The sequence below is a fragment of the Dipteris shenzhenensis genome, chromosome 4 (assembly GCF_047967505.1).
Source record: "Dipteris shenzhenensis isolate YYH24624 ecotype China chromosome 4, Dip_SZ_1.0, whole genome shotgun sequence".
NCBI classification, from domain to species: Eukaryota; Viridiplantae; Streptophyta; class Polypodiopsida; order Gleicheniales; family Dipteridaceae; genus Dipteris; species Dipteris shenzhenensis.
Genome location: NC_141599.1, coordinates 37858225 through 37878952, shown reverse-complemented (window position 1 = coordinate 37878952; position 20728 = coordinate 37858225). Strand labels below are relative to the sequence as shown.

At 45.1% G+C, this 20728-nt stretch overlaps 1 protein-coding gene across 1 annotated transcript in view; it reads right to left on the bottom strand.

The window, feature by feature from the left end:
- The window catches only part of LOC147902816 (uncharacterized), an 82860-nt gene that overhangs the window by 3170 nt on the left and 58962 nt on the right, over nt 1–20728 (bottom strand). Inside the window, exons 12-14 of the mRNA XM_087373947.1 lie at nt 19360–19536; nt 8256–8429; nt 7444–8103 (exon numbers count right to left, since the gene is read on the bottom strand). Of these exons, the coding sequence (XP_087230073.1) occupies nt 7444–8103; nt 8256–8429; nt 19360–19536 (1011 nt within the window). The remainder of the gene's footprint in view (nt 1–7443; nt 8104–8255; nt 8430–19359; nt 19537–20728) is intronic.

Genomic DNA, 20728 nt, shown 5'->3' with positions numbered 1-20728 from the left:
ATCTCATAGTATGTGACGTCTACCTATGGAGACATGCCTTTTTTTTGCAATTGCCTACACAAGAGTGGTAGATGGTCTACACTACTCCATCTTGAAGAACTTTAGAATCTCACCAATGTATCTTTGAAATGAAACGAAGATGCCTTCATGTCCTCAGTGCAATTCAATGACAAGGCAATCCTGAAGAAGTCGATCACCTAAAACTCTTGGCATTAGTAGAGTGGATCTCTGTGATCTTCTTTGAGTGGTCTCTTCTTACAATCACATCATCAACGTATAACATGAGTATAACTTTCCTCCTTGCCTCCCAAGAGATAGAGTTGGTATCTGAAAGGCAATTGAACAATCCAATCCATCATAATTATTCATGAAAGCATCTCTCAAGGCCTATACCAACCTGTAGAGTGCCTTCTAGAGTCTACAACTTTATCAAAGCCTAGAGGTAGCTCTACGTACATCACCTCTTCAACATCTCAAATCAAAGAGGGCTAAAGTCTTGTTTATTCAGCCATTGATGATGTGTAGCTAAGGCCAGAACTACCCTTGTGGTGGTTACCTTGTAACTAAGCAAATGTTTCTTGGTAACCGAATCCTTCTACCAATGCACACCCTTCACCAAATTGGCTATATACTCGTCCAAAGAGCCATTGGACTTATACTTGACTTTAAAGACCCAATTGATTCCAATGACTTTGCGTCATGCTAGCCTAGCCACCAAGTACCAAGTTTTACTGGAAAGTATGGAGTCCATCTCATTCCTCATGGTCTCCTTCCATTGTAACTTCCCCTCACTTCTTTGAAAGCCTTTAGTTGCAAAATCTTGGTTAAGACATAATCTACAAAGTTTTCCCAGTCCAAATTCTTCTCAACCCCCTGATTGCTGCATCCTCTGAAGTGGACGACTCCTCTTCTGCCAGGTGTCTCTGTGTAAGGTTCAGCAGCTGCTCTAGGCTGTGAGCCCTTGCTGCTGCACCATGCACTCCCAATTGTTCTCCAGCCTGCTGTTGGCCTGCACACTAGAGTGCCCTGAACTGCACAGATTGAACTGAAAACTTTCCCTCATAGATGTAACATTTCTAATATCATTATTAGTTCTGCAAACCATAGGATTCTTTTGACTAGCCTTTTTACTCTCGTGGTGAGCCGACTTTTCTTCTAAATCAAACCCTAAAGAAAAGAAGGAATGTAAACTTCTTGTCGAAAAAAGTTTATGGAGCCTGGTTGCCTTGAAAATTTCTTTTAAGTTAAGAAATTTCTCCATCTATATGCTCAATCGGAAAATGGTGAAAGGATTCAAACCCAAAATTTTCCATTGTTGCATATAAGGGTTTCAAATCTCCAATCTCAAGGAATCCTTCTTATGAACTTTCTTGGCTTCCATAACATGCTCTTGAAAATAGACGAAATCTCTACGATAAGTAGGACCTACATAAAGCATACTATTACCATGCATATTCTAGACAGCATAGATTACTTGGGTGGTATGAAGAGGTTGAGGGCTGCAAAGATGTTGTTTAGTCCTAAGATGTCTTAATTTATTGAGGAACCTTATATTGATATTTGTATAATGTGCACTAACCAATATTGACTTAAAATTAGATCATTTGATAGAACCTTCCCGAAAATCATGAAGTTTATTCAATTTCGATCTAGCTAAGAAATCAAATCTATATCTATATGGGTTTCTCACATGTCTAGAAGTAGGTGGAAGAGTTAAAAGAATGTACCTCATGAAAGTCAAAATTTATAGAAGTCATGTTTAAATTTTGTTGAACACCCTCCCCTCATTTGAATGCATTTTATATATCCACATATATCTAGAGAGAGCAGGTAGACACATGGTATGCACACATATCTACATGGCTTGCCAGGCACGGTATCTAGATGGACAGGCTTCCCCCCTTTCAGTACAACATGGATGCCCCTCCTGCGAGATGAGATCAACCGTATCATACGGTTAGACCTCCTTCAGCTTCACACATCCCTGACTTGGGGGGGGAACTAGGAGCTCCCCACCAAGACCCAATTTTATCGCGACCCCTTCCTGAGAGTATCAAAGGAGGGATTCATTATCAGACCCCAGTATCTCGAGGATAGAGGAGTCTCTCATGCATTGAGGATTGCCATTGGTCACATGCGGGTTTCGTCCCATCAGCTGAGGATCGAGGCAGGGAGATCAGCGGGAGGGGTCACGCTAGACATAGTCTAAAGAGCGAGGAGACCGCATCCCCCACCGCAGCGCAAGATAGCTCGATAGACACAGATACAAGACATCTTCGCAGCCCACCAGAGAGCCATCACTGTACCAGGCTTTGGTTTCGTCCCAGCGCCTGGATAAATTGATTGATATGGCCCACTCTGCAGCCGTAGTTGACTTTTTTTTCCTATGATTATGATTATGATTCTGTTAGCATAGATTAGTGCTCAGCAAGGGTCCTAGCGTCCCCTTTGCTTCAGCCCACTGAGGCTTGTATGAGTTCTCTTTTCTGTTCACTTCGTCCCATAGGCCCGTGAGGCCTCCCGTGGACGTTAATATCTCTTTCTTTCTTTCTTTCTCCTGTTATAGGCCCCAAGGCTTGGGAAAAGTGGCCGACTGGAGCAGGCCTCCTGGCTGACTTTTCTGTCTATGGGCAGTTCTCTTTGGGCTGTGTGCCCTGTACCTTTAACTAGGGGTCCAGCCCCCCTTTGTAGTGTTGTGCCAGCTCCCCCAACTCCCCCCTATGCATGTACCTATGGGATGGCCTATGTGGCCGACTAGACTGGCTGACCAGCTCATCCTCCTGGCCCTATATAAGGGCAGGTGTTGCCCACTGCAGCCCCTCCCTTCCCTGCAACACCTGGTCCTTTGTTTGTGCTGCTGCCAGGCATTATACCTTTGCTTCTTTGCTGCTCTTCCGTTGCCTCAAGCCAGGCCAAATCTGAGGCTTGATGCCCCGCCATCTCTCTTGCATATCAGCTCCTTTGATGCGCCCTCTAAAGCTCCGGTTTACTGTGAGGTGCTGCCCATGTGGCAGCCCCCTCTTTCTCTCTCTTCTCTGGGTCGATCCTTCCCTAGGTCTCCCTTCCCCACGCTCTCTCATTTGGGGGCCTACGGATGGGGAGGTGACCTTTCCAACATCTCTAGCCTCAACATCCAGGTCTTTTCAGCAAGGGGAGGCTGCAATGGTGCCAAGGACTCCATCCTCATCTGAGTTTTTGTTTGTTTTCAGCAATTCCAACTCCCGTTTTCACATTGTGATTTCTTTTCCTAGAACTCTAGAATATGCTACTAATGTTGGATGAGGTTTGGATTACACACACATCTTCCTTGCGGATTGTGTTTCTGAGGAAGTCCGGTTCCCTCTAGTTCCAACATTGACAGGATGGTACCACCAGATCCTTTCCCATGACTCGATCTGCACACGTCCCAGATGGGCAGATGTATGACAATGATTGCAAAGAGATTAGAGCCCACCTCACATTAGCGAGCACTTGGGCATTTGATTTCACCAGAGGCACAACGGATCTCACACCAAGTGACATGGCGTAAGAAATGAGCTTTCCTCATACACAAAATGGATGAGGTGATTGGATCCTTTCGCACAGGAGATCCTACTACGGATGGGGGCTCTTGTCAAAGGGGAAGTAGCCCATTCCCATCGTAGATCCAACAATCTAGCATAGATATTCATGCTCTCTTTATGATGTTCCTGGCCAGGCATCACTTGATATGTCCTCTATGCCTAGACCCACTATGTGTCACTTGTTTACTGCACAGAATGAATGGGCTGCCCTTCTATGGCTTCATAACCGGAGATCACCAGATCGTGAGGGACTACCCATTGAGCACTTAGCACATGGACAGAGGTCTTTTCCCCGGTCCTAGCACAACTGTTCATCCATGCCGTATGCCAAGGCTTCCTGCCTACCTGGAGTACCACCACCATAGTAAGGGCGGGTGATCCCATGGACACTGGGAACTACCACACTCTTATGATTGGCCAGACTTTGGCTAAGATATATTTATCGGTTACTAACGAGAGAGATCAACAACTACACACAGGGTCACGAGCAGCAGGCTCTTGGGCAGGTAGGTTTTCGGAGACAACACTCCACTATTGAAGAGGCGAAGTCGAGGCATCAGAAAGTCTACACTTGATTCGTAGACTTTCGTAAGGCATTTGATACAGTCCCACATTCTCGCTTGATCAGGAGGTTACAGGAGTTGTAGCTTCCAAAGATCATGATTTGGGAGTCATGAGTCTATATGAGTCCGTCAGAGGGAGGGTACGTGCCCCAGGAGGTCTATCAGACGAGGCTGAGCGCACTATCGAGGTGAAACAAGGCTGCCCCCTCTCACCGACTCTCTTTTGGCTCTATATTGATGAGATCACTTCCTTTGTTGATCGCCTAGGTGGAGAGGGTTCACTTTTGGCTGACTTGATGGTGCACATAATGGTTCTCTAGAGGACACCATCAACGTGGCTTTGAAGGTGGAACAGCTCTTCAACAACAAACGCAGCTCCAAAGACAAGCCCAAGTTCCAAAGAGACTTTTCGAAGGAGCAGAAGCAAAGAGACCGCCAAAGGATCAAAAGGGGACCAGCCAGCCCCTTCCAGAAGCAAAAGTACTATTCCGAGCCAAGGTCTTCAAGTGTGGCGGACGAGGCCACAACTTCTATGAATGCCCTAAGGCTGCCCAAAGCAGCCCCAACAACAACAATAAAGAAGCAACCCAAAGCAAGAACACTCCAATGGTGAACAATATGGAAGCTACCCCACAAAAAGGAGGTCACATTGGTGCCCATAGTTTACTCAAAACATGGGGGTCAGGTAAAGGATAAATCCGCTCTTTTTCTGCTAGATAATGGTGCTCCTCACAATTTTATTTCTCTTGAGATGGCTCAGAACTTGGGGATAGTCCCAGAAGATCAAGGAGAGGCCTAGGAAGCAGCTTTCAAAAGCAATGAAGAAAAGGTGTACCCTCTCATTGGCAAGTTAAGGGTCCACATTCAAGGATATCTGCACCATCTATCCTTTATGGTGGCTCCAATTCAAGGGATTGATGTAATTCGCGGGATGCCTTGACATAAGCAAGTTAACCCACAGATTGATTACGCAAAGAACATTTTCACCCTCCAACACAAGGGTAGGGATGTGAGCATTGCAACAGGAGTCTCGGGGAACACCATTCCCATGGTAAGACATACACAATTTTCCAATCTAATTAAGAAAGGAATGTGTTCTTTCCTCATTTTTGTACTTGTAAGGGAAGACGATGAATAAAGTTCAACTCCTCTTTTGCAAGCACGATTAGACCTTCTTAGGGGTTTTCAAGTTGTTTTTCTCAAGAACTTCCTAGCCATCTTCCTCTTGAAAGACCCGAAGATCACAAGATCGATATAGTTCCGGATTCTCACCTCCAAATAGACCTCCCTATAGAGTCAAACCAATTTCAGCAAGATGAAATCTTCAAACAAGTTCAAGAACACTTGGATAAGGATTTGATCCGGCCCAGTAGCTCTCTTGTCTTATTAGTCCAAAAGAAAGACAAAACTTTCAGGAAGTGTGAATACTTAGTAATGCCATTTGGCCTTACTAATACCTCAGCCGCTTTCAATCAGTTGATGGAGTGGCTGTTTAGAAACCATTGGCAGTTTGCAGATACTTAGTAATGCCATTTGGCCTTTTTGATACCCCAGCCGCTTTCAATTGGTTGATGGAGCGGCTGTTTAGAAACTATCGGCAGTTTGCAGCAGTCTTCTTTGATGATAATCTCATTTTCAGCAAGAATTAAGAAGAGCATAAAGAGCATCTGAGGATTGTATTTCAACTCTTAGCTGAAAATGCTCTCTTCATTAATGAACAGAAGAATGAATTTTTTCTAACTAAAATTCAGTATCTTGGGCACATTATTTCATATGAAGGTGTCCCAATGGACCCGGCCAAAGATACAAGCAATTGTGGAATAGCCCAACTTGAGAAATGCTCATGATGTAAGATCCTTTCCTGAAAATTTGGCCCCAACCGAGGCACCATCCAGCAGCATCACAACCCTAGGTGATCTCAAGATACCTATGTGTCAAGCTGACAGCTAGAATAGAGCATGCCCCAAGTGAGTCTCTGACATGCTTCATAGGCATAAAGACACTTGTTAGCACTCCAATTATGCCTACACAGCTCTCATTTCACTTAGGACGAGCACATGATCAAACATTTTGAGCGCTGCACTCATTCTGTGTCATTGATCTTCAGTTGAATTTATCAATTTTTAGGGATGCCCTTAGCACTTCTAGTTTCCCCTTAGGGAGCTTTGTTTATCGTGCAAATGTATCTGCCTTTCGGTCTCATAGGCTTGTTTGGCCTTTTGGAAGATGCTAGTAGAAGAGCAATTGTGGGCATATAGACAATAAGCATATTATACAGCAACTACTAAAGCCTGCTAAGAGGCACACAATAGTAGGGGAGGGTTCTGCAGCAGTGGGTGTAGCAGAGGTGCCCGCAGTGGTGCATTACTTGGCTATACCTTGCAACAAGTTGTGGTACACTATTGCGGTGGGTTTTGTACTTGATTCATGTATTTATACATTAGGTTTTTGGCTGTACTACTATGCGTGTAGTCTTACCAAATTTATAGTGTTTCTTTATTCTAAGAAGAAATCTGTCATTTAGGATAGTTATGCTATATGAATCTAGGTAGTCTAATACATAATTTGCTTCTACATTTGAAGATGTATGCCTTTGATTTTTTTAAAAAGGTGACTTTGACTCAATCATTTCAGCTTTAATCAAGTGAAGGTTTGTAGTGAGTGCAAAGGATCTGCAAGGAATCTACATAGGCACCCATGGCATCTCGTATACCTATCCCTAGGTTTGGTGAAAATGGGTATGCAGGATGAGACCAACTATCCTATTTGGAGGATAAAGATACGGAGTCACCTGGTGGCTCGATCCTTACGGGAGATTATTGATGGAGTTGAGACTAAGCCCCAAGATCAGCTAGATGCATCGAGCAGGTTCTAAAGACTGTTAGAAAGCAGAGTTGAAGGGTTGAATGTTGCAAGTAAGAATGAGAAATAAAGGATGCTTAGGGGTCTTATATAGACCTTTGCACTCAAGGTTGACCACGCTGGGCTATTCAAATGTTGACCAGGTCGATCAAAGTCACTATGACCAACATCAACTGCTATCATGTTTACCAAAAAAATGAACTATGCATATTTTAGGTCCTAAACGTTTTTATGTTCTGGGACATCTCTTGAGTGTCCTAGAGCCAAAAAGTTAAGCTTAAAAGATTTAATCTAACCCTACTTAATCTTTGATGAATATGAACTAACAACATGACTTAATTAGTAGGTTGTAGGTGTCCATGTGTACCACATGCAACACAGTTGTAGAGTGGTTTGCCATGTTTTTACTCCCCAAATCATCCACAATACATAAGAACCTGTAATTGCTGCCTTACCAGCAATGCTTTCTAGGAATAGCACATCTTGCAGAGATCCTTGCTCATGCACACCACCGAAGACAACCAAGCGTTCATTTTCAAAGGTCATTGTGTGTAGAGATCTCCCATACACTGCTCCTCCTCCTCCAATCTGGCTTGAAAGGCAGGACTTGATATTTGACTTCAATACGTCCCAATATCTCCACACTTTGGTTTTGATATCAAGACTGTAAACATCTTCAAGATACCTTTGTCCATCATATCCACCATGAACTACCAAATGGTCTCCTACAGCAACCATTGCATGGTGTCTCCTTGGAGTTGGTACTTGTCCTTGAGTGGTCAAAACATTCCACGTGAAACTTTGCAGATTTAAAACCTGAACATCACAAAAATGGGAGGTACCATTAAATCCTCCAAAAACATACATTTCCCCCCCAATGATTGCTGCTCCATGTCCACGTCGCGGTGACGGTGGAGCTCCAAAACACTCTGGGGAGGTCCATGTCATTGCATTCAAGTCTAGGATCCACAACTCATTTAAATGTCCTGTACACCCCCTGTATCCACCAAACACCACCATGTATCGCCCCTGTTGGTACAAACAGCTTGTATGTTGAGATACTGGAGATGGTGATGCACCCATCATGCATCTTGGTTGTACCCATCTGCAAGAACCTGAAATTGCCATGGTTATGATTTTTATGTTTGCAGCTAACATCACTAGATCCATACCTGATGAATTTTGAAATATTGTTTCAATTCTAGTGCATGTGATTTATAGATTAGTGGCGATTAAAAGATATTGGGACAATAAACAGTATACTTACACCCATTATCAAAGAAAGAGAGGACTGAAATATCTGAAAACTCCCGGCATCCATCAAACCCACCAAAGACGATCATTTTATTTTCAATTGCACAAGCTGTATGATTCCAGACTGGGGTAGGAAAAGCACTGCCCTTTTCAGTACCAACCACTGGGATTTGCCATTGCTTCTGAACTGCCATGATTCAGACCACAAAAGCTTTGAAAATAAGACCCCCAAAAAAAAAAAACTGATTTAGCGTTGTATTCAGATCCTATCAAAACTTTAAAGTATGGTTGAAAGTGTTTGGCAGATACTACATACCTACATAATACCACCAGAAAATGAAGGCATATACGACAGTTCTGCTGTAAATAAACAGTGGAAGAGATGCCAAATGTAGATGCACCTAAGGTAAGATAGCTTGAATAACCACCCTAAGAGGAAGGACGCGATCTCCTTCTCTGATGATGTCAAATCATCTGGCCCAAAGCTGAGTTGACTTACCCATGTCTTAGGTTACAGTGTGAGTTACATAAGAATACTTTTAAGTGAAATTCGAATGTTCTTAAAATGAGGATTTAGCTGGAGCCATGATCTTGGAAAGACAGAGAATTGAGAAGATAAAGCAGACTATCAGAGCTGGTATTTTTTCCCACCAAGATGGGAAAGCTGTCACAAAATTGTACTTCTCTCAAGAAATAAAGAGAAATCTTTTATTATTGACTTCGATCAAAGAAAGTTCACTTTGGTTACCTAAAGCAAGTTTATTTTCCTTTGTTTTACCTCTAATAGATTAAAGTGTTGGATATTGTTTATTGATTGTATGTTAGAGTTTGACATCTTCTAATGTACATTACTGAGTGAGGGCTGCTTTGTGGGTCTGCCCGCCCTATGTAAGGATAGAATAGGAGGGGGATGTACATGTACCAGGGCCACATCTTCTGCCAGGGTGTCATGGTGGATCCAGCCAGTTCGAGGGCTGATCCTGGACGCCAATCGCTGCGCCAAGGTACAGCACAGGTTCAGGGGGTTGGTACGGGAGTATACAGGGCAGTTACGGCTCAGATCAGGGCAGATTCGGGGTCCCATGGACCCGTCATGTTGCCGCGTGGAGCCACCCCTCCTGTCACCTATTCCAGGGCCTGGGTGGGGGGGGGGCAGGTAACCCAACCAGCCTAGTCAGGTCTCCACAGCCCAGACCCGACCCATGGGTTGGGTCAGATCGACCCTGCAGGTCGGTCCGGGTCAGCCTGCATAAGCAGGCTGACTGTAGAGGTGAGGGGGCTATGTATAGGCCTCCCCTCTACCCTCTTTCACCACTGTTCTCGAATTTTTTGCCCAGCAGTAGAGGGACTTTTCTCCTGATTTCGGTATTGCATCCCTCCACCTCCAGTTTCCTGTTCACCATTCGCTGCACTTTACATGGTATCAGAGCAGCAGCACGCATAGAGCCTGGGACCAGGAGAGCTGTAGAAGCAATCATTCAATTTGTGGAAAGTTGCTGCTGATTGGAGGTCATTGAGGGACTGGAAAAGGCAAGTTAGGGAGCTGAAAGCAAATCTATGAGAAGGTACCTGAGTAAGGAACAGCAAGCACTTGGAGCAAGAGAGTTGGAGGCAGAGATAGCTGAGAACAAGGTCAAGATCTCCGTCTTACCCACCTTTCTAGTGGAACGGCAGTAGGATGGCAACAATTACAGCGTGTGGAGAGTTATGATGGAGTCAGTTCTGCAGTAGGTATGTTCTTTTCTTTTTTCTGAATTGCACTCCTCAGGTCATCAATTACATCAAGCATATGACGCTGGCGAAAGGCATATGGGAGCATTCGGCATCAATGGAGACCTGAAGGAGAAATTTACATAGAGCAACCACCCGGCTTTTAAGTTCCAAACTCAGCAGGGATGGTCTATAGGTTGCACAAGGCGTTGTATGGTCTCAAACAGGCACCACGAGCATGCAACCAGAAGATCGATGCATTTTTCATACAGAAAGCATTTCAGAGGATCATAGCCGATCCGAACTTGTCTATCTTCCATGAGAAGAATCTTGTTACTCTCATTATCCTTACATCGATGATCTCATCTTGACAGGGAGCTATGTGGCCCACATAGCCGAGCCAAAGGCTGCCCTATCGAAGGAGTTTGAGATGAGGATCTAGGATTGCTGCATTTCTTCCTCGGCTTGGAGATCTAGCAGATCAAGAGGGGGTTCTTTGTCTCCCAGCAGCAGTACGTCCATTAGCTGCTGGAGGCCTTTGACATGTAGAATTGTAAACCCATTTCCTCTCCAATGGATCTGGTCACTAAGTTGTCTCAGCATGATCCCAGTGATCGGGTGGACGCAGCATTGTATCGGAAGCTGATTGGGTCCTTGATCTGGATTTTCAACACCAGAGTGGATCTCAGCTCGTACGGCTGTTGAGCTCCTTCATGCAAGTACCACTGAAAACCCACTGGGATGCAGGAATGAGTATCATCAGGTACCTACAAGATACACAAGATCGAGGACTCTTCCATGAGGCAAGTTGGGGAGTCAAGCCATGGGTTCAGCTGCAGAGATGGAGTGACTGCAATTGGGGAGGAGATCCACACACACGGAGATCGACAATAGGATGCTATTTCACCCTCAGATCAGCAGCAATCACGTGGAGCAGTAAGAAGCAATCCACAGTGGCATTGTCATCTACCAAGGCTGAGTATAGGGCCACATGTTCAAGTACCTATGAAGTGGTGTGGCTTCGGAGATTGCTTGGCGAAGTAGGGTTCCCACAACGAGATCCAACAATCATTAGGGGTGACGACCAGAGTTGCATAGCAGTTGCCAGAAATCGAGTGTTCCATGCTTGGACTAAGCATTTGAAATGAAGTATCAATTTGTTCGCGAGAAGATACTTGATGGGGAGATCTTGCTGGCTTTCTGTCTGATGGAGGACAATACAGCAGACCTATTTACCAAGCTTCTACCACAACAGCTGCTTGGGGAGCATTGTACCTCATTCGGGTTGATCCGACATCCAAGAGCTGAGAGGGGGTGTTAGAGTTTGACATCTCCTAATGTACATTTCGCTTCTTTGTAGGTGTGCCCGCCCTATGTGAGGATAGAATAGGAGGGTGATGGGACACGTACCAGGGCCACATCTTCTACCAAGGTACCATGAAAGATCTAGCTAGTTCCAAGGCTGATCCCAAGATGCTAGTGGCTGCGCCAGGGTACAACACAAGTTCGGGGGGCTGGTATGGTAGTATACAGCACAGGTACGGCTCAGATCGGGATGAATTCGGGCCCATGGACCCACTCTATTGACGCGTGGAGCTGCCCCTGCTGTTGCTTACTCCAGGGCTACATTGGGGGGCCAACCAAGCCACTCACCTGGTCGGGTCGCTATAGCCCAGACCTGAACCCATGGGTTGGGTCAGACGCCCTGCAGGTCAGCCTAGGTTGGCCTACATAAGCAAGCTGACTATAGAGGTGACAGGGCTATATATAGGCCTCCCCTCTTCTACCCTCTTTCATCACTTGTTCTTGAGGTTTTTGCCCAGCAGTAGAGGGACTTTTCTCCTGATTTTGGTGTTGCATCTCTCCACCTCCATCAGATCTTTTCCTAAATGTGAGTTTGTTGTTTTGCTCACAATTCGCTGCACTTTCACATGCATAGGACCTTGGAGAGTGCTGAAAGGCCCACATTTCAAGGGGGAAAGTGCACAAGGTCGACAACCAGCTTTTTAGGGAAGGGGCCCATGGAGTAAAAGCACCAACTACAGCTTTATGGGACGTCGTTTCTTAAAAAGACTAATTCAGCCAGCTTTCCTTGGCTGAAAAGCTCCCAGCTTTTAGGGCAAAGTCCAAAACCATGGTTGTGCCTAGTTCTATAAACAAGAGAGCTTCTTAGCTCCTCAAATCAGAGTTCTTCATGCTCCTCCATGAGTCAATTCGCGGGGGGGGGAGGGGGGGGGGCTTATTTTTGGCCCTAGTGCTGCCCTCTCTCTCTCTTATTCAATCATTCTTTACAACTATTGTAATTTGTACTGTATACTTAGTCTATTGCGATGTGCTCTTCTTCTCATCCTAGTTGTGCTCTCTTTCTCCCTACTCTCACTCATTGTTTTGTCATGGTATTAGAGCATCCTATGCTATTCTTGTGAGAGCTTTAGCTTGATTTCCAGCTTTAGCGGCTTACTAGTCCTACAACAACTTGTTGAAAAATATATGAAGATGTACTTCCAGCTCAAGTCCTTGCCCACCACGAGATCACACTTGAGAACTCCAAATCCTACTCTGGATGTATACACACATGTATAAATGTAAGCCATGCTTAGAGCCTATAATAGACAACAAGAGCTGCTACATGGGCATGGTTTGGACATGCCATGTCGACAGATCAAATTGAAGGAGAAGCTGCCACGTGGGTAGGATCTTGGCTGCCATTTGGGAAGCACATATAGCTTCCATATGAGCAGCATGTGGCCACGGATGAGGACTTGTTAGGCCTGCAAATGTGCAGAGTTGGGAGGTATTATTGTTAGAGACATATTGTGCATGTGTACATAAAGTAGGAAAAATGTTTCACCAAGAATAGTTCATGCAAGAGAGAGAGAGAGAGGAGAGAAAGCAGGTCTGTATAACACAGTCCTAGGCTGAAAATGAAACTCCACCACTCATATAGTGGCACGTCAACAAACTGCATATGATGCCACATCATCATCCGTATGGTGCCATGTGGCTACTTGTCACATCAGCAACATATGTATAGTACCACATCGGCACTGTACATTTGCCTTATAAGTGAGCAACTACGATATAGATGAAGGGTAACAGAGGGTAGAGCATTGACTATCAACACCCCACAGTCAATGCCCAAGTTGCCACAAACTATTGGAGATATCATAGTCAAAGAGTGTGTTGGTGTGTAGTACTAGGTGATCTAGTACTAGTCTATGTGTGTGAGTCTTGTGTGAGTGCCACGTGTCATCATGGGACTTATCCCATATGCACTAGGTGCTAGTGTGTGAGTGACTAGCCTATATAAGGCTTGTACTTCACTTGTCTTGATATACTTGATGAATGAATGAAAGCTTTGATTATGTCTTCAATAGTATCATTTCTTCACTCCCTAGCCTATATCTCTCTCCCCGTCACATCATGTTTCTAACATCGTATCAGAGCAGGTCAGTACTGCCCTAGCCCGCCTTGCCACGTCATCACCTTCTCCAACAAACCCGAAACACTAACTCTGCTCAGCTGCCTCTCCTATGTAGCTTGCTCATTTTCGCCTCTAGCTGCCTCTTCCTTTAGCCATTTGCACCTGGTTTTGCCTCCACATCCTGCCGCCTCTACACTCCTCTTCCTTTCGCCTTCATTCAGGTTATTTATGCACGTGTCACCAGTGGTCAGCGCTTCCTTCAGGTCGCATCTGCACGTGTGCTTCCCCAAGGATGTTTTGGAGCATTTCGGTGCCACAATCTGCATCCCGTGTGTTGCTGCTGCATGACTGCCTACAACAGAGGCGTTTTCGAGCCACCTTAAGGCCACTAGCACACCTACAGCAGACGATTTTCAGTTTGGTGCCTTGCTGTAGCATTTCGGAACTGTTCTAGGGAGCCACCTTACACATTTCGGACCTACTGTTGCGCTTTGGAACACCTACACACCTGCTGCAGCACTTCAAACAGTGCTACATCATTTCGGACTGTCCTACGGAGCCGCCTTGCTCATTTCAGACCTACTGCAGCATTTGGAGCTGTTGTCTCGACCACAAGGGCTCCTATTCTGGTTCAGTTCTACAGTTCAAATCATTCTCTTGCTGTGTTTTCATTAGGTTTTGCATTTTGAAGCCTCCAAGATCATCGACTAGCTGCTGGAAACGTTTATTCACGCATTGCTTCAACCGCCTTGCATTTGTGAAGGCTGTTGATCCATTTCAGAGCCCTAGACCAGCCCCTCTATTTGCTGGTTATTCATTTCAGCTTGCTGGCTCTTCATTTACTGCTGCGAAATTTGTTACATCAGTTTGCTACTATGGAGCCTCGTCCTTGTGGTGAAGACTCATCAGCACAACTCTCAGCTAGGGATGAGCAAAATGGCAAAGCACTGGCGCTTATTGGCGTGAGGTTGTCTGACAAACTACTTCATCATCTTGACGTCACTACTTCAACCAAGGAGACACTGGACAAGCTTGAGATATATACGCCACATCTAATGGACCTAAGGAGCAAGCTTTATCTGCTATATTACATGATCTATCCCTCTCTGAGGTGGTAGATGATGATCAGTGATGTCAAATAAAGGTTCTCAAGCTTGAGTTGTCCCTGTAAACTGAATGTGTTTGGAGTCAATAAGAGGTACTCTACCCTGGGTTGTCCCCCAAAAATGAATGTATTGTCTTTTACTTTGGTTGATGGTATTGACCACCCAGTTCAGAGTAAGGGGGGATGATGAGTGATGGTTTGCCCTTGCCAGTCGCAAGCTGACAGAGAAGTCACTATCACACGGGAGGTGTTGGATAGTTGGACTTGCTCTTTGCAATATTGTGGTGGAGGGGGATCAGTCTACTCTTTGCGTGTTGGGTCTCACACTCTTTGCTCTGAAGGGGGGTATTGGAGATATCATGGTCAACGAGTGTGTTGGTGTGTAGTACTAGGTGATCTAGTACTAATCTAGTCTGTGTGAGTGCCACGTGTCATGATGGGACTTATCCCATATGCACTAGGTGCTAGTGTGTGAGTGAGTAGCCTATATAAGGATTGTACTTCACTTATCTTGATATACTTGATGAATGAATGAAAGCCTTCATTATGTCTTCATTTGAGTCTCCCTCACATCATGTTTCTAACACAAACTCCCTTCTTTCCTTTATTCTTTCACACCGAATCTGGCTACCAATACCTGTAAATGACATCTCCTAGCACAAAGGCCTGCAAAGGAAGAGATCTAATAAAAAAGACCTAAATTTTGGGTGGGAATTTCCAACCGAATTTGTGCAAATCTCCATCTTGAGCACTGAATGCTTGCAAAGGAGTGGACTTGACACAAAAGCCCCAAATTTCTATGGCCAGATGCAAAAACGAGCATGGGCTAGATTAGCGTGCTGGTCAAGTTCTGAATGAAGTAGATCTCGTACAACTGTATGGTCTCTTGGAACCAGTACTGAATGGAATGATAGTATATTGACAATTTATTGACAATGCTTGTTAGCAATGTACTCCTAAAGCAAATTTCATAGTTGAAAAGTACCACACTACTCAATATCCAACATAAGCAATTTTTGTGTCAATGACCCAAAGGTTTCATGCTACAAATCTCAAGGATAAGGATACAACTTTTCCTTTGTATCAGTATCCCACTCGTCTTTCCCATTAGAAGCCTCATGTGATCTTAGCGTTGGCATTTATGAAGCAAGTTACTCGATACCAGGAAACCTCTATAGCCCCTTCACAACTCTATCTACCATCCCCACGTGTACACATAGTTGGAGATGATGGCTTATAGGAGTAATTGTTCACATTTGTTAGTTGGATGTGGAGGGCTCAAGACATTGTCTGGGGGACTGCACGATGGTTCACTCCTTGATAGTGGATCATTAAACTCTTACGCACCACCATGCATTCCCATGGATGTCGTGTTGGAAAGGTCACCTCCCCATCTGTAAGCCCCCATATAAGGAGAGCACGAGGGGGGTGGACCTGGGAACTAATGGAAGGCCACATGACCAGCACTATGGCTGCCATGGGGGCAGAGATCAGAGAAAGAAAGAAGAACCTGGAGGAGCCATGGTGGCTGCGACAAATGAAGCTCATGGATGGAAAGTTGGCTGTGGAGGTTCAGCCTGGATTTTGGCCTGCCAGAGGCATGCTTGGAGCAGCACCAAAGGGCGAAGGCACCTTGGAGGTGAGCTGTTTGGCGGGTCTGTGGGCAAGTGTACGACCTGCAACAGGGATTTGAAGATGGCGCAACAGGGCAGGGCAGACCAGCAGATGGGGTCGGCCACATGGAGGAGCTGGTTGGGCTGGTTGGAGCCAGCCAACCAGGCTAGTCATAGGGTTGACCTAGGGGCTGGGCCCCTGCCTTGAAGTGTGGGCCAAAGGCCCTACACAGGTCAGCCTGTTTGGGTCGGCCATAGGCAGCCTGTCTGGTTGGTTTTTGCAGCAGCCCTTGGGGGCCTATAAAAGCAGGGCCTCCAGGCCCTCATTTATCATCACTTGCAGCAGTTCAGGGAGCAGAAGGAGCAGCAGACCAGCCACCTGTGGGCCTCTATCCAGGAGAAGACAAGTGGGCTGTAGAGCTGCAGACCTAGCTCAGGTGCTGCCCACCTAGGCTGGCTTCTGGACAGCAAGGTGGAAGGGATCGGGACGAAGAGTCTACATACGCTCGAGGTGGAGTACGCGGGCTCAGTGTTTTAGAGATATCCGGCAGATAGTAGAAGTACCTTGTGGTAAGATCAAAGGACCACGCTCTGGTGCGACTTTGGATCTCTCTCTTTTGTATTGTGCCCATAGCTTTGGACGGAAATATATTATTTTGGTGGTTTCTATACTCCTCTCCCTCCCCTCAACCGCCTCCTCTCTCCCTCACTCTGCCTCGCGCTCTCCCTCTCTCTACCTCCTCTCTTCCCCACCGTCTACATATACTAGATTGAGGCGGCGGCTGAACATTCTGAAATTCCCTCCCGAACTTTCGTGATTCCTCAACCACCTTAATGTTTAATCGCACCTCTTGGGCTTACCTTAATTGTCGACTTCGACCCCCCCACCCGCCCACCCTTCCCCCACACTAATTAATTAATAGCGACTTTTTCCTCACTGGGGGCCCCTATATGTCAATGTAAGCCCCAAATAAGGGGCTTGCCACCTACATAATAATGTGGGTGGATGAATCAGTAGGCAAAAGGACTGAGGATGCCATGTGGGCAGCAAGATGGCTGCCAAATGGGCAGCAAACAGGAATCCTTGTTTCTAATATTTTGGGGCAGCCTCAAAGGCCACCATCAGGGATCAGGTCGGCTTATCCAAGGGGGCTTGAGCCCTATATAAGGATCCCATCCAGGGGTTCCACTTATCCTTTGGATGTTTACCATGCAGATCATTGTGGAGCAGTGAACAGTAGTGGGAGCTTTCCTAAAGATCATCAGTCCAGTAGTCCTCCCTGCAGGTCACAATTCTGGGTGAGGAGCAAAGCAAGAACAAGGGATCTACATCAAAGGTACTTTAAAGGAGCCTAAGTTTAGGGGGTGAGTGACCTGAACGTGATGGTTTGAAAATTCCAGTGAATCGTAAAGCTTTGTTGGATTTGGGCTAACCTTCAAAATCGGACTGTTGGTAACAACACTTACAGGGTGCAGACCTACAATTGTAGGAGAGTACAAGGAGTTCATGAAAGGGAGCTTTGTCCGCAGTACACATCAGAGCATCACTTTGGAGGAGTGTTCAGCCTTGAGCACCTACTGAAGCCTACACGGAGGCAGGTGGCAGACAGGGAGAGTTTACTTGAGAGGGTGCAGCAAACAGTTGGTACCTTACCTCGGCAACTGCGATACAGTTTGTTGGTAGTTTTAGTACTTGACATCTACCATGATAAATATTCTGTCTTGGCTGTACATCTAAGTTCAGATCTGAGTTGTCCTCTATTACTGTTGTGTGTAAAGCGCACGGAGTTGAGATGTGTTCCACACATGTGTCTTGCGCTCTCTAGTTAATTCCTCCGCTGCATGAGAGTTGGCATTTAGCAAGCAACTTCCCTCGACTTTTCTACAAAAGAGACTAAGAAGAAAAAAAGGCAGGTGAGCTTTTGAAAGTCTCATAGTACGATATGTCACCTTATGACTCTAAGCGATATCATGGAAAGAAAGCCCCATAGGCCCAATCCTAGTACATTCACAAAGGCATGGTCACCCCCATGGTAGAGGATCAACTACCGCCCACCACTTCTTTGTCAAGGAGCTGACAATATGGGAGATGCTTAGTAGCTGGGACAATTGTCCGGGTTCAAAAGCTCCATGCTTGTATGTATGGACCAATACTTCAATGCAGCATCCAAGATGTTGAAAACCATTGCGTCAAACCAAATTAAAGCTCTCAAATCGACCTAGGAGCATTCTGACTCCAAGGTGTCTCAAATCATCCCAAGGGTTTTTTGAGGACCTGTACTAGACCTTGTTTCTATAAGCATTACCCTAGTTTTTGCTAGGTGGGTCTTCTATTTTCTTCCTTGCTTGCTTTACCCTCGTTGATTTAGAGATGTGCAACTAATAAATGGTAAGTTATTTTCCTCTCCTCGCTGTGCTTTGACTTATCAAATGGAAACAAGTGCAAGGCATGAGTTACTTTGTATGCTTTTTATGCTTACGAGCTCTTTCCCCTTTGTAGAAAGAAGCATCAGCAAAAGAGAACCAGAAGAGAAAAAAGGCATGCGAGCTTTCAAAAGCCCATAGTACAGTATGTACATTATGGACAAGAGCAAGTTGACCCAGGTCATCATCTTTTGTTCCTTGTAGATTTTTGGAAACACAGAAAAAAAATGAGGAAAGTCCTATCACGAGTTTTCAACAGACATTCTCTAAAACCAACTCTTTCTACTGTATATGTTTATGAATTCAAAAAAATCAATAGGGATTAAATGCAGAAGAGGGTGGGGCTTCTGAGATGGAACCCCAATACAGAATCTGCAGTTCTCAAAACAGGGGGTGAGGCCCTTGAACAGGTTTAAGTATTTAAAACGACCAGCTTCAAAGAGGAAAGAGCAATACTAGCAGAGGAAAGTGTGGGGTAGGGAGGGAGGAGAAAAAATAGAGGAGAGAAATAGGGGAAGCTGCCAAATTGCAGAAAAGAGGGAAAAAAATCCCCATCCAGAACTGACACGAAGAGAGAGAATCCAGATAATGCAGAGAGGGGGAGTAAATGGGGAGAGGGTTGGCAAGGGAAGAGGAGGGGCAGTAAGAAGGCAGGGAGGAGTGAGCTTACTGTCCTAGAATTTTTGTGCTGTTATGGAGAATTGCCAAAGGTGTTGGGAGCTGCATGACCTTTCTCACTGCTTGTTTTCAAAAGAAAAACAACAACAAGATGCTTGTTGATGCTATTGCTTAATCCTAAGTAAACTGAAGCCATGATTCCATTTTCCCTAGAAATGCTTACGTGGGTCGAAGAGACATATGTCACCACAAGAATTTTCTCCATTGTATCCTCCAAATACTGCAATGTAACTTGATACTTTTGAATCAAATGTGCAAGAAATGGAAACACCAGAGTGTCCAGCACGAGATGATGGCCAGATTTCATTTGTTTGGCTTATAAGAGTCCAGTGTAATCTATCTGCACATCATCAATATAAATATTTGCATATTGTAAGTTATAGCTAGATATTTATTACAAGAATTTGTTGAGCATTATCACCTTAATTGATCCAAAGTTTTCAAGACTACACAGATGTTGAATAAAATAAGCAAACAAAAAATGTACACTTTTATGTTAAATCTACAATGAAAGAAAGGGGGACAGATTTGGTGAAGGGCCAAAGATGGCAGAAAAGGGGAAAAGGGAGAGGAAGAGAGAGAAGAGGGTGAGGGGAAGACAAAGAAAGAGAGAGATTGGGGAAGAGAGTGTAGGCAGCACATAGGAGGAAGGAGGTGGGAGTAGATAGGATTAGATGCAACATAAAAAGTGTACAAATAGGGGTGGATGGGGACTTATATAGTCCCCATCCACATTTCCCTCCTGAGAGGCCTCTAAAGGTCCCTCCCCATCAAAAAGTGTACAAATAGGGGTGGATGAGGACTTATATAGTCCCTTCACATTTCCCATGTAAGAGGCCTCTAAAGGTCCTCTAAATTGCCCCTTTTGCCCCCTTCGTTACAGCCGGATTTCCCATAGAATTTTGCCCTCCAAATTTCACGACATGGTTGTCCAAAAAAAAAAGTGCAGCAAACAGCGACTGCTAATCAGCCCGGTAGGAGATAGGGGTATCCTAGTAAATGCTTTCCGGATGCCATGAATTTTCATCCTTGATAAGATACTCTATGTAGACCTCGTTGCGTAATACATGGTCTCTGAAACCCACGATGCGCTCTGGAACATAGAGGATGTGGCCCTCCTCATCCATAGGTGGCAACTCAGGAAGAACATGGACATGCTGTCCCACATGTGGTTTCAGCAAAGACAAATTGAAACATCATGGATTTTGGATGTACTAGGTACCTCCAACTGATATTCTACCTCTCCAACCTTGCGGATGATCATATAAGGACTATAATACCTATGAGCAAGCTTTGTGTTGGTATTACCTTTCAGCGAGGCATAACGATTCTTATGGGGATGCAAATGCACATACTCTCCCTCTTTGAAAGACAAATATCTCTTGCGTTCATCTGCATATTTCTTATGCTTGGCTTGGGCACTGCATATTCTTTTTTACCAACTACAGACGGACATCCATCCTCTACAAGTCATTCCTGTGCTTGCTGATTTATCACAGCCATGTCAACAATTGAAAGTGGCATCCTGACCT